Raw genomic sequence first — 12286 nt, forward strand, 5'->3', positions numbered from 1 at the left:
TATGTAACTAGTAAGGTTGGTATGGATTTGTCTCATTTGATGCCTCTTGTTCTGGAAGAGTGAATGAGCAGTTAGTTTCTTGCACCCATGCTCTTAATTATTTTTTCTGGATAATTTCTATACTGGCCTAGAGGTTAATGATTTTTATTTTTAAACGAAATATTCTTTTCTGTGTCCAGATCAGTCCTTACGAGATCCAAATTCAAAGTAGAAGATGGTGTCTTAGTCCTTACTGATGTTTCAATGAAGTACTGTAACTGGTGGTTTCATTAGAGTTCACTGAAATCATTTCTTCAAGGCTAGGACAGGCTTTTTTCAGATTTATTTCTTTTGTAAAAAATATTTCATTCACTGAGGGTAAAAATATGCAGTTCTGTTCTGATCATATGGCATTGCTTAACTGTTTTTTTTTGTTTTGTTTTGTTTTTGTTTTTGTTTTTTTTAGAACCCATTTTTTTTTTATTTCAAATCATTGTTCTTCTGTAATGCTAATATTTTATCATACTTCCTTTTTACAGCCATTAGTGCCTTTACTCATTTACGCACTTAAGCACTTAAGAATGTTGTTAAATCCAACTATATACTAATGACTATTTTACATTCTTCTAGATTTTTTTGCTCCAGAGTTTTTTCCAAAATTTTATGTATTGAAAGAGCTAATTCTGTTGTCTGAAAATGGACAGCAGTTTTATTCACTTTCTCATTACCTACCATAAATTACTTTTCTGTGTTTTTAAAATACTGCAATGAATTGTTATGCTGTCTTATACGAGGCAGAATAAATCATTTGAGATTGGTGGTACCTAAAATATGCCTTTGTCACGTTTTCCTTTACTTTGGATAGTCACATGGTCAACTTTTCTGCTTTTAAAGAAGTGGGATGGATTGTGTTCATGCTCACTTGGGAATTTTACAGAAGGATTCTTGCTGGCTTCCTTCTGTTACACAAAGATCATTTATGTATGAAAGTTCTCTTTCATTTCTTCACTGTCCTTAGCTCTCCATGTTTTTTGTTGCCCTCACATAAAAAAAAAATATATATATGTTAGTATCCGGGTGGAGATCCAACAAGAATCCAGTGCTTTAATCTGCCTGTATGGAATGCCTCTCAGTGAAATGCTTATAACTATGAATATTACATGCAATATGACCAAATATGTCATATAATAAAGTGCTCAGGCACTTTAAATGTGTAAGTTTAAATCAGATTAAAATGTAGTTACTTTGCTTTTCTTACCCTCCCCTCAGCTTCTATACATTACTAGAAATGCAGTTAATTTGCAGTGACTGCATATTGGGTTTTCCCCATGTTCGCACAAAGTTAGAAGGATGACAATTTTCTTTACAACTTCAAGACGAAGTTGATTATTTTATACCTGCTTTTATTAACTGTATGGAGATGTACAGATATCTGTTCATGGTATGCGAGCCTTGTTTTGCAGCTGAAACCTTTTAACTCTTATAGATTGTAGATTTGTATCTAATGGCTTCTATTATTTTAATAGGCATTTATGTGATGACATGAGCACATGCGCCTTGATTTTTGTTTTAATGCTGCTGCATTTATTCAAGAGCTTTTGATGCTAATTCTTTTCCTGCAGATAAAATGTGGCATCTTGACATGGAAAAACATGTATTTAATGAGTCTTTTATAGCTGATTATGAAATTGAAGGCATATACTTGTTTGCCAGTTTAAGACAGCTACAAATGACTGCAGTATGTCCATATTGTCTGTATGAAGTTTCAACATGTACAGATTTAAAACTGCTTAGTTTAGGTTATTAAGAAGTATAGTACTTCTTAAAACATTGTACTGTGTAAGCCTTTGTAAAAATTACTTTAGGATACAAAACCGATTCTATATTCCTAGTTTTCTCCAGTTTTATACTAGGATTTTGAAATTCTATTATGCCTGAAATGTTAGACTGTTGTGCAGTGTTCTGTCCTTAGTGGAACTAATTTCACTTTTTTTTTTTTTTTTTACATTTAGACACATGCTAATTTCTGTTTTTGCGTTAGCTCTCTAGTTCTGCAGCCTTAGAAGGGAAAGGACAATTAAGATTTACTTCAGGACGATGGAGTCCACACCACAATTGTACACAGATTGCAACAGCCAATGATACCACTGTTCGGGGATGGGATACACGAAGCATGAGGTAAAGAGCAATACGACAAAAAATTTTCATCAGGAGGTGGATTTTTTGTTGCTCCTAACTTTTTTATAAAAAAGCTATCAGTTGTAGATGGAATGTTTGGGATTGCACAGCTGTGTATTCACAGTTCAGTAAGGGGTTTTCAGTTTTTTCCCTCAGCTCCAATTCTGACTTGGATATTGCATTTTACTCAACTGTGTACTGGTCTGGAGATTGTTCAGTGCATAGGCATTACCTGAAATGAAGATGTACTATATATCAACCTGAAAACCAGGATGCAGCATCAGTCCTGAGTATGCTATGAGTTGTCTTCATAGCATACTACGTAAAGCTAACTTTAATCTCTGAAGGTAGTTGAGAGTGATTTCACTCTTCATTTTTCTGATTTTAACAATAATATACTATACTGTATTGAAGAATGTATATACGGTATTCTGTATTGAAGCACATCAGTCGCATGAAACTACAGAATCCATCAAAATCATATCACTATCAATTAATGCTTTGAATCTACCTGATAAGGTGTTTTCTTTCCTATTTGGTTGTGGTTTTGATAACTAAAGGAGTGATTTTGTGCACATCTGTTGTCATGACAACTAAAGCCTCTGCAAGGTTTTTTTTAGGATACACTTTGTCCCTTAACATGTAGTAATTTATCATTAAACTGAGAAGACTAATGTCTTCTAATAACTTTTGTTGCCTTAGAGTGGGATGACTTCAAGTTTAGTTCTGTGGTTCATGCTAGCTCAGAGGTGTTGCAATAAATCCCTATACTTGCCAGCTTTGTATGTTTCTGCTTTATAGATTTGTTTAATTTAATTAACAAAAGTTAAAAATACAAATATAATGATTAAATTTTTGAATGCCTGTTTTTGTATTTGAAAGTTCTGTTCTTCATCCTGTAAAAAGATATATAAAGGTATAACTTGATACGTATGTGTGTGTTCTCTTTTATGAAGAGATAAGATCTAAGGAGAAAGGTGAGGTTGTTCATTTGTTTGTAACATAGAGCATGCAGGACCCTAAGACTAAACCCTGTATTTCTAATTAGGTAGTGTTAGATGTTGTGAAGTCTGCTTCATGTTCTGTCTTATTAGAGAATAACATCTCTATCTTGTTTTAAACAACTTCTCTGAGTGACTTTGTAACAAAGATAGTCCAGACATTACCAAGATCTGCAAAGAAAGGGTATTTGGTTAACAAAAGCAGACCCTGGAATTCTAGTTGCTCTATCTGAAGGTCATATTTCACTGCTTTTGAACAAATTCAAGAGAACTAGGCTATGTCAAAAAGCTATTTGCAATGTACTTGAAAGAAGCGTGCAGGATTGTCTCATCTCCAATCACACTGTAATATGACTAGAATTATGTGAATATTTGATGAAGACTAGCTTGGCTAGAAGTTGGAGTTTAAAGCCAGAGATATATAAACCATGGCAGTATAAAACACACACAAAAAAATCAAGGTCAGAAAACTGCTGTACCAGCAAAGACGGGAAAGGAGCTTCTAAAGCATCTTGAATAGCTACTTCTGTGAGAGTACAGTTAAGATAACTGTAAGAGAGAGTAGATAGTATTGAAGGTAGCAAAGAAGGAAAGGAAAAAGCAAAAACGTTGGCAAGAAGACTACAAAGCAGTTGATCATTGGGAAACTTAACCAGGCAAAACATCACGAAGCAGAGGGGAATAACAACTAGGCTGAACGAATTTGTAGAGAGAATTATATCAGGGAAATTCAGAGTCCATAAATTAATTCTAAAAAAAAAAGTGTTAGAATATGAGAAGAGAGTATAACTAGTTGGAGAAAAGGTTTGTGTGGCCTGGTGTAATCCTACTAATCTATGGTGTAACTAGGAAATTGAATGTGTGCTGTATTGCTGTGGGTAAGATGATAGAGTGAAAAAGAATACTTGGATTTGGAAAGGAAAGAGATTGATCAAGTGGTCAAACTAACAGTTCAGTTAGCATATAGGCTTTCATGGTAAGCACAACTGAATGCAGGGTAGGCAGAGAATGGAATTTCTTTTTAAAACTTCACACATTGCCATGAGCAGTGCAGTCAAGAACAAAATAAAAAAAAGAAAGTTAACAATGAAGGGGAAAGTGTTTTATATTTGAAAAACAAACAAAAAAAACCCAAACCAAAACAAAAAAAAACTCATAAAGATGTTTTAGGAAATGAAGAGGAAGTGTAAAATTCTAATGCCAGAGTAGCTGATAGAAAGGCATACCTGAGCAATATCATTGATCTCTCAAAATTTGGGCAGAGTTTTGAAGTTGGTTATCTGAATGATATCATTTATCCCAGGTGACTGCAATAGCTATTGGGAGAAGGATTATTATGTGTGATATACTTTGAGTTGCTTCTTGTGGATCTTCTTGAGGGTGGGAAAGCTTTGCAGAAGGATCTGGATAGGCTGGATTGATGAGCCAAGTCCAGTTGCATGACATTCAACTGGATGCCAAGTTCATTTGATTCATAGCAACTCCATGCAGTGGTACAGACTCGTGGAAGAGAAACAGAAATTTGCCCAGCAGAAAATGACCTGGGGATACTCGTTGACAGCTGGCTGAATGTGAGCCAGCGATGTACCCAGGTGGCCAAAAAGGCCAGTGGCATCCTGGCCTGCATCAGAAATCAGGAACGGACTGCCCCTTATATGCAGCACTGATGAGACTACGTTTCAAGTAGTGTGTTCAGTTTTGGGCTCGTCATCACAGGAAGGATATTGAGTTGCTCAAAGCATGCGCAGAAAAGAGCACTAAGGCTGGTGAAGGGTCTAGAAAACAAGACCTATGAGGAGTGACTTAGGGAGTTGAGGTGGTTTTGTCTTGGAGAAGTGGAGGCTGAGGGGAGATCTCATTGCTCTCTGCATCTGCTTTAGAGGACACTGCAATGGAAAGGGTATTATCTCTTTTCTCAAGGAGTAAGCGATGAGATTTGAGAAAACCGTCTCTTACAGCAGCTGAAGTTTGTATTGAATGTTAGGAAGAATTTCTTTGCAGAAAGAGTGGTGAAGCATTGCAGTGAGCTGCCCAGGGAAGTGGCCGAGTCCCCACTCCTGGAGGTATTTAAAGGGCACATGGATGTGGCACTAGGGGAAGTTGGTTTAGTGATAGGACTTGATGATCTTGAAGGTCTTTTCTAGCCTAGATGATTGTGTGATTCTAAGAGCTAGACATAATAAATATAGAAATGGTATAACAACTTAGGGATGGAGAAGGTGTAATATGAACATACTGTGGGTTAGTAACAGATATTTCTTATTGTTGCTACAGTGCTGTGCTAGAATCATCTGGATCTAATATTTATTTTTAGCTCCAGAAGATCTCAGTATAGATAAGTAAAAAGGGAAAATTCAAAGCATGCTGAGAAATCTACACAAGTCTCTGCAGTTAACAGCTGGGGTTTCCCCAGACTGTGCACTAGCAGTGAGAACTTGAGGTCTGCGGGTGTTAAGGGCATTATGCAAGTTTCCAGGGAAACAGATTCTTGTCAGTGGAATGCAGCTAGCTTTTTATAGACCATTTAATTTTCTTTTATGTGTTTTACAGGCAAATATATTCCATAGAAAATGCACATGGACAGCTGGTACGAGACCTTGACTTTAATCCCAATAAACAGTACTACCTGGCTAGCTGTGGAGATGACTGCAAGGTGAAATTCTGGGACACAAGAAATGTCACTGAACCAGTGAAGACGCTAGAGGAGCATTCCCACTGGTAGAACAAATTATCTACATGCTGTGTTGTGGGTGGATAGCTTAGATAATTTATTCAGCTATTTATTTTACTGTTTAGGAACAATGCAAGCTATGTTTTTGCTACTGTGGATAACATTTTTCTGCACGGAGGAAAGGTTTTAACTCATAAATGTTACTTGTGTGATTGTAAATAAGAAGTTTAGGCAATCTTATTGTCTAATTGAGAAGAAGCTGTTGTTAATGCTGGGGAGATTGGATACGCTTTTTGAGAAGCACATCACAGAGGTTGGCTTGTGGGATCCAGATGAAATGCAGCTGTACCTGCCCAACCTCAGCATGATCTGCTGCACCTGACATGCGGAAAAGCACCTGAGCTGTTTTGGTTGCAGCAGCTGCCATCTGTCCTTCCAGTGTGGAGTAGTAGATATGTCAGCCTCACTGTTTTCACACTCTTGGCATCCTGTAAGCCAGAGCAAGTCAGTCATTTTTTTCTCAAATTACATATTATGTATATTATATATATTCTGTATACCCTTTGGCCTGTGATTGGAGTCAAGAGAGCATCTTGTCTGAAATTTGCAGACTCGTAAGAGTAGATGAACAGTTCGTATCTATGAAATATGAGCTATAGTAACTTGCCAAATAGATCTGAACTCTGAAGCTACTTTGAGGGGAATGAAGATGAGAATTAACAGGAGGAATTCTTATATGTGCTATTTTTTTCCTGGAAGATTGAAAGGAAAATAACGAAACAAAAACTATAAAAACATTTAGTATTAATTTATTATATGAAGTATCAAAATTGAAGATGAATATAATCCTTATTTTATTTTAAAGTCTATTTCAAAATTTATTGTGAAAATGTTTGAGCTTTTTGTCTAATGGGTAATTTCTAATCTGTATTTTGCTTGATTTTATATTTTTAGAACCTAAATATTTTTCTGATGTATTAAACAGTAGCCTTGCATATAACCTCAGGGAACTCACTGAATGGTATTTTTTTGTTTTTTGGGATTTTTGAATTTTGAAGATACTCCAAAGAGAGCAAATTATATAGAAGCTTAAAAGCCAAATGAAAAAAGAAAAAACTAGTCTTTGGAATAAGACATTTCACTTGTGTGTACTTAGCACATTCAAATCAAAAATGAATTTTTAATCCTATTTTAAAAATGGAAATCTTTTTAAACAACATTGATGCACTCACAACCTGCCAAACGTGGCTTCTTGTTCTTTCTGATTTATTTTCTTAGGGTCTGGAATGTCAGATACAATCATTCTCATGATCAGCTGATCCTTACAGGAAGCAGTGATAGCAGAGTTATTCTTTCTAATATGGTATCAATTTCTTCTGAACCATTTGGACATATGGTAGATGATGACGAACTGAGTGACCAAGAGGAACAACATCAAGAAGAGAAGTATGAAGTTTCCTAGGTTTTATGCATATGCTTATAGTTTGTCTTTTTGTTAAAATGCTTAACGTTCTATTTTTTGCTGACTAGGATTTTTGTATACAGACCTTTCAGGTAAGTAGTTCTAATTAATACTTCTTAACTCACAGTCATGGGTGGAATCTATTCTTTTTATCATATCAGCACTATTACTGTGTTTGCACTGGTAGAAAAAGGGGATGGTGATGCTGAGGACCAGTCCTAAAGTCAGCTGGATGAGTGAAAAGATCACTTTAATGGAGCTCTGGATCAAGTCATGCACACACAATAATCTGGGTTAAAAGAGGGTGTTTTGTTGTTGTTTGCTTGTTTGTTTTGGAAGAGAGAGTATGAGAGTGTGAGAGAGAACTGTTCCAAGCAAAACAGAAGTTTGCTTTCAGTTATCTTGGTAGAGAATAAGGCATGCAATTGTATGTGTGTTGTGTATTGTACACATGTGTTTTGGAGAGAATGTTGTAGGAGGCAATGCAACAAATGCTTATTTCATTTGTGAAATACGATATTTTTCTTCTGTATGAATATACATAGCTCTGTAGAGCTAGCATGGCTAAAGGTTTTCAGATTTTGCAATTAGTTTACAATGGTGATCTTCAGCAGATAATTTCTTTGCAAAATTAGGATAATAATATGGAAACTCATGTAAAATATTTTGAAGCCAACAGGCTAGTCTATATTTTTCTGTTCTTTGCAACTGTGAAAATGTATGTATTTCATGAATGCATTGAGCAATCGTTCTGATTAATTTATTTTAATATGTAGAACTGTCTGCAGTGGTATTGGTGCATTACCTCATGAAGTTTATTTTTTCATAAAGAATGATGAGATTAGTTGAAAAATAAGGAAATAAGATGATCGCTCTTTTACTCATGTTCTTCAGGATTTTCACTTAAACTTTTAAATAATCTTCAGATTACTTCTGTAGTTGCACTTCCAAGATTGCTCTGGCCCATTTCTTAATACGATGTAGTTTTGCTCCAACTAGCTTCGACACTTTGGTGTCACATGAAGGTTTTGGAACTCTCTTTTTGCTTTTATTTTCTTCCTCTTTTGATTAAATAAGGGAGCTATCTCATGTATAGGAGTGGTTAATTTTAAACATACAAAATGTCTTTAGAATGAGTCTTCTTTTGGGTTGGATACTTTCTAGATTTTCAGGAAGTTGCTGTATCCCTACAGGGTTTGTTTTACCTTGTTAAGAGGACATGTGGTTCATTAAGTAACACAGAAATCTTGAAAAACAAATTCACTTTTTAAGTGTATCTTGAAATATACTAGGAAGAGGAAGTGTCTGTAAAGCTGGTATCTCCAGACAGTCACCTTCAGACTGAGCAACCTAATCTGTACTTGATATTTCAATCTTCTTTCAAGAGAAAGGAGAAGAAAGCTATTTCCTTATAAGCTATCTATATATTTTTTTTATTTATGACTGAAACAACTTGTAATAATTTGTGTAAGAAAATATTTAACTCCTTGGGTTAAATATAAAAATGAAGAGTGTATACCAGTTCACACTTAAAAGGGCTTTTTCTTTACCTAGCAAAAGTCTATATATTTAAAACTACTGACTCATAATAATATTCTAAACAACTGAGATGTTTGGGATTCTTAAGACTCAAGTTATTTTTTAATATATTAAAGTATTTTGGGTAAACTTTGTTTTAATGTATTTCTCTTCTGAAGGCAAAAGGGAGTAACATGTTAGTTTAACCTTGCATTGTGCAATGGCCTAGAATTACGAGTCTACTCATTTATTCTTGATAGCTTTTCTGCAGTAAATACCTGCTTTTTAAGAAAATGTTTGTTCAGTAATGAATAGACAGCACACAAAAGTTGCTGTCTTCTATTCCTAATAAGAAATTTCTCTTTGAAATTTCTCTTCTGTGTACTTGTCCACATACATGCAAACACCTTGAGAGTTTATATATCCATCTTGTGTCTCATCTTGGAGACCAGAACACACTTTCACAAGCAGTGTAACTAGGACCTTACATGAGGATTTTTTTTCTCCTGTCACAACTAAGTGACCTTCATGACTGCTGATACAGATCAGAGAGACTAGTTTGCTGTCCCTTTATTGCTTTTTTCACTGCTACTGGTGTTACTCTCATCAATCATACAAATGGAAGAACAGCCTTCCTGCATCATATCTAAGGTCTCACTAGCCTGTATCATAGCGGCCAAGAGGAAATGTTATAAAAACAGGAAAACATGATATTTCCCCTGGGTATGCTTTCAGTCCTGGAATGTTAGCAGCTTAAGGGACTGTTTCCGCTTTCTGAATCATCTTTGGAGTCTTCTGATTTTTCTCACTGGAGTTTTCTTTTACCAGTAGCCATATTCATGAGTTTCTCTTCTCACTGGCTGTGCTTTTGATTGTTCCAAAACATGCAGTGCATACGCTGCCTTTGTGAAATGCATCTAGGATGAGTATGCCAACTATGTTGTGTCTTTGTGCTGAATAAGGAAAACCTTCAGCATTCTGTCAAAAATAGGTACTCTGATAGGTACTGGGGAATACCAGGTGTTAAGACACTCCACTTGGTAGGATGTGTAAAGAAGCTGGGCCAAATCTGGTGCAGTGCAATTTCCAGGTATAGTTTTCCCCTGTTATTTCTTTAACTAGAGTATATCTGCTGATAAATTCATTTTGTGTTGTGGGACAAATATGAAATTTGATATTTAAAAAAAAAAAGAAGCATTTCCTTCTTTTAAAGATGAAATTTTTGTGTAGAAGCAGTTCAGAAGGCTGTTTTTCATGTAAGGAAACAATGTTTATAATAAAATGAATGGCAAGCTAATATACATAGAAATTGTGTTCTAGTAGAAAAATCTCTGAATTCTGAATTAGTGAACAGAGTGAAAAAGGAAATAGTGTGCCATCTGAGCTTATCTGAAGCAAACTCTTACAGCTGTAAAGTTGTGCCCTCCAGCTAAAGGGAAAGAGTATCTACTGGACTTGTTTCAGTGTCCAATGCATTTACTCTTCTGGATGCGTTTTGGACACTGCTGTTTGCTGCTCTGTTGCATCGCATCTGTTTCAAGTAACTTTTGTGTCAAGGAGGATTTAACTTTGACTGTGATAAGGAATTAACAGTTTTTGGTGACTCTGAAAAACACTTTATTAAACATTATGATGACAAAACAGAATCTCTACCTCTGCAAACGTAAGTGGTTGTTAGCATGAGCAGTAATTGGAAATAACAGCTCTCTACATGAAAACAATTATCCAAGGCTTAACAGGCTTCTCTCTCAAGTCAGTAGTGCAATTAACCTCTGTGTTATATACTGAAATGAAAACTCTTCTCCTTTTGTAGATGAGGATGGTAGGGTTGGTGTTATGTGAATAAGGCTATAAAGAGAAATCAGTCTGGTTTCAGCGCTGCCTGGCACAGGTCATAAATTTATGCAGGATGTAGGTATAGATTACACATTGCTTAATATAAGTGCTTGATGACATAAAAGCTTGATGCCTTGTTGGTTGTTGCAAGCAAGAACAAATACAAGAAGAGAAAAAGGTACTTAAATCTTTGAAATAGTACAAGAAACTTATGGAGCTTTTCAAGGACTGGAAAGATTTTAGAGTAAGGAAGAAAATAGTTCATCAAGCTTGCCAGGCTTAACAAGTGATTAGAAAGGGTGCTCATCAAATAAAATTTGTCAGACTTCTCTATCTAGGAATCAGTAGTCAGAGCAATCTGTACCTTTACCTCATTGAGAGCTTTTATTTATGGAATGGATGATTTCTCAGATAAAACTGTGTAATAATAATATTTTTAATTATGTTATGTATAGAGTATTAAAAAATACATTCATTAGATCTGTGATGTTAGTCTCTGTAAGTGCTGAATGTTAAAGAGGCTCCAGCTGTGGGCCCAGGAGAACCTCATGAAGTTTAACAAATCCAAGTGCAAGGTGTTGCGCTTGGCTCTTGGAGGCTCCCATTATTAATACAAGCTGGGGGATGAAAGCATTGAGCACAGCTTTGCCAAACGGACCTGGGATTCTGGTGGGCATGAGTCTGTAGAGTGCCTTTTTAGCCCCAAAATCCAGCTGTATCCTGGGCTGTGCCACAAGAAGTGTGGCCAGCAGGGCAGGAGTGAGGGAGGTGATCTTGTCTCTCTGCTCTATGCTGGTGAGGTTACACCTGGAGTCCTCAGTGCAGGAGAAACACAGACCTGTTGGAGCATGTCCAGAGGAGGGCCATGGGAGTGATCCAAGGGATGAGTGTTTCTCCCGGGAGGACAGGCTGAGAGAGCTGGGGATGTTCAATCTGGAGGAAGAGAAGGCTCTGGAGAGACCTGAGCAGTCTGTCAGTATCTAAAGGAGCTATGAGAAATGAGGAGACGGACTCTGTTGCAAGGTGTGTTTTGACAGGACAAGGGGAAATGGTTTCAAAGTGAAAGAAGGGAGATCTAGATTAGGTAGATATAAGGAAGTTTTTTATGAGAAACATTGGAACAGGTTGCCCAGGGAGGTGTTGGATGCCCCATCCTTGGAGACATTCAAGGTCAGGCTTAACAGGGCTCTGAGCAGCGTGATCTACCTATAGGTCTCCCTGTTTGTTGTGGAGGAGTTGAACTAGGTAACTCTTACGGGTATCTTCCAACTCAAATGATTCTATGATTCTATGAATAAAATTTTAGCAGCTGGTTAAAAAAAAAAGCCAAACAAAGCCCACATAAATAATTGAATTATCTATGTAGGAAAATGGTGTGCAACAATAAAATCTAAGCTATTTTTTGTGTTCCCCTCGTATTTGCTGTCACCACCATCTTTTTCTGTACAATCTTTTTATGCATACACTTTTGTTCTTCTTCTTAAGTGTTTGTTTCCTTGGCTAAATAAATGTCAGTGTCATAGCTGTTAAGTGCATGCCTTCTTGCATTAACCAAATTGTTTAGTATCTGAGGGATTAGGAGTCTGAGTTCATTCGTTAACAGATTTAAAAAATATGCAAAAGCTGTACAAAAATTCATCA

The 12286-nt window shown here is 36.2% G+C and overlaps 1 protein-coding gene across 5 annotated transcripts in view; it reads left to right on the plus strand.

The window, feature by feature from the left end:
* The window catches only part of EIPR1 (EARP complex and GARP complex interacting protein 1), a 69900-nt gene that overhangs the window by 42092 nt on the left and 15522 nt on the right, over window positions 1-12286 (plus strand). For 4 of the 5 annotated variants that reach the window (XR_008210531.1, XR_008210532.1, XM_052700999.1 and 1 more), the window contains exons 6-9: window positions 2021-2157; window positions 5709-5876; window positions 7108-7275; window positions 7360-7383. Coding sequence is in view for 3 of the 5 variants with exons in the window: in XM_052700999.1 (XP_052556959.1) it covers window positions 2021-2157; window positions 5709-5876; window positions 7108-7275; window positions 7360-7383 (497 nt within the window). In the remaining 2 variants the exon portion in view is untranslated. The remainder of the gene's footprint in view (window positions 1-2020; window positions 2158-5708; window positions 5877-7107; window positions 7276-7359; window positions 7384-12286) is intronic. The other variant, XM_052701025.1, reaches the window with a different exon arrangement.

This window comes from Tympanuchus pallidicinctus, unplaced genomic scaffold (genome assembly GCF_026119805.1).
Source record: "Tympanuchus pallidicinctus isolate F22 unplaced genomic scaffold, pur_lepc_1.0 scaffold1, whole genome shotgun sequence".
NCBI classification, from domain to species: domain Eukaryota; kingdom Metazoa; phylum Chordata; class Aves; order Galliformes; family Phasianidae; genus Tympanuchus; species Tympanuchus pallidicinctus.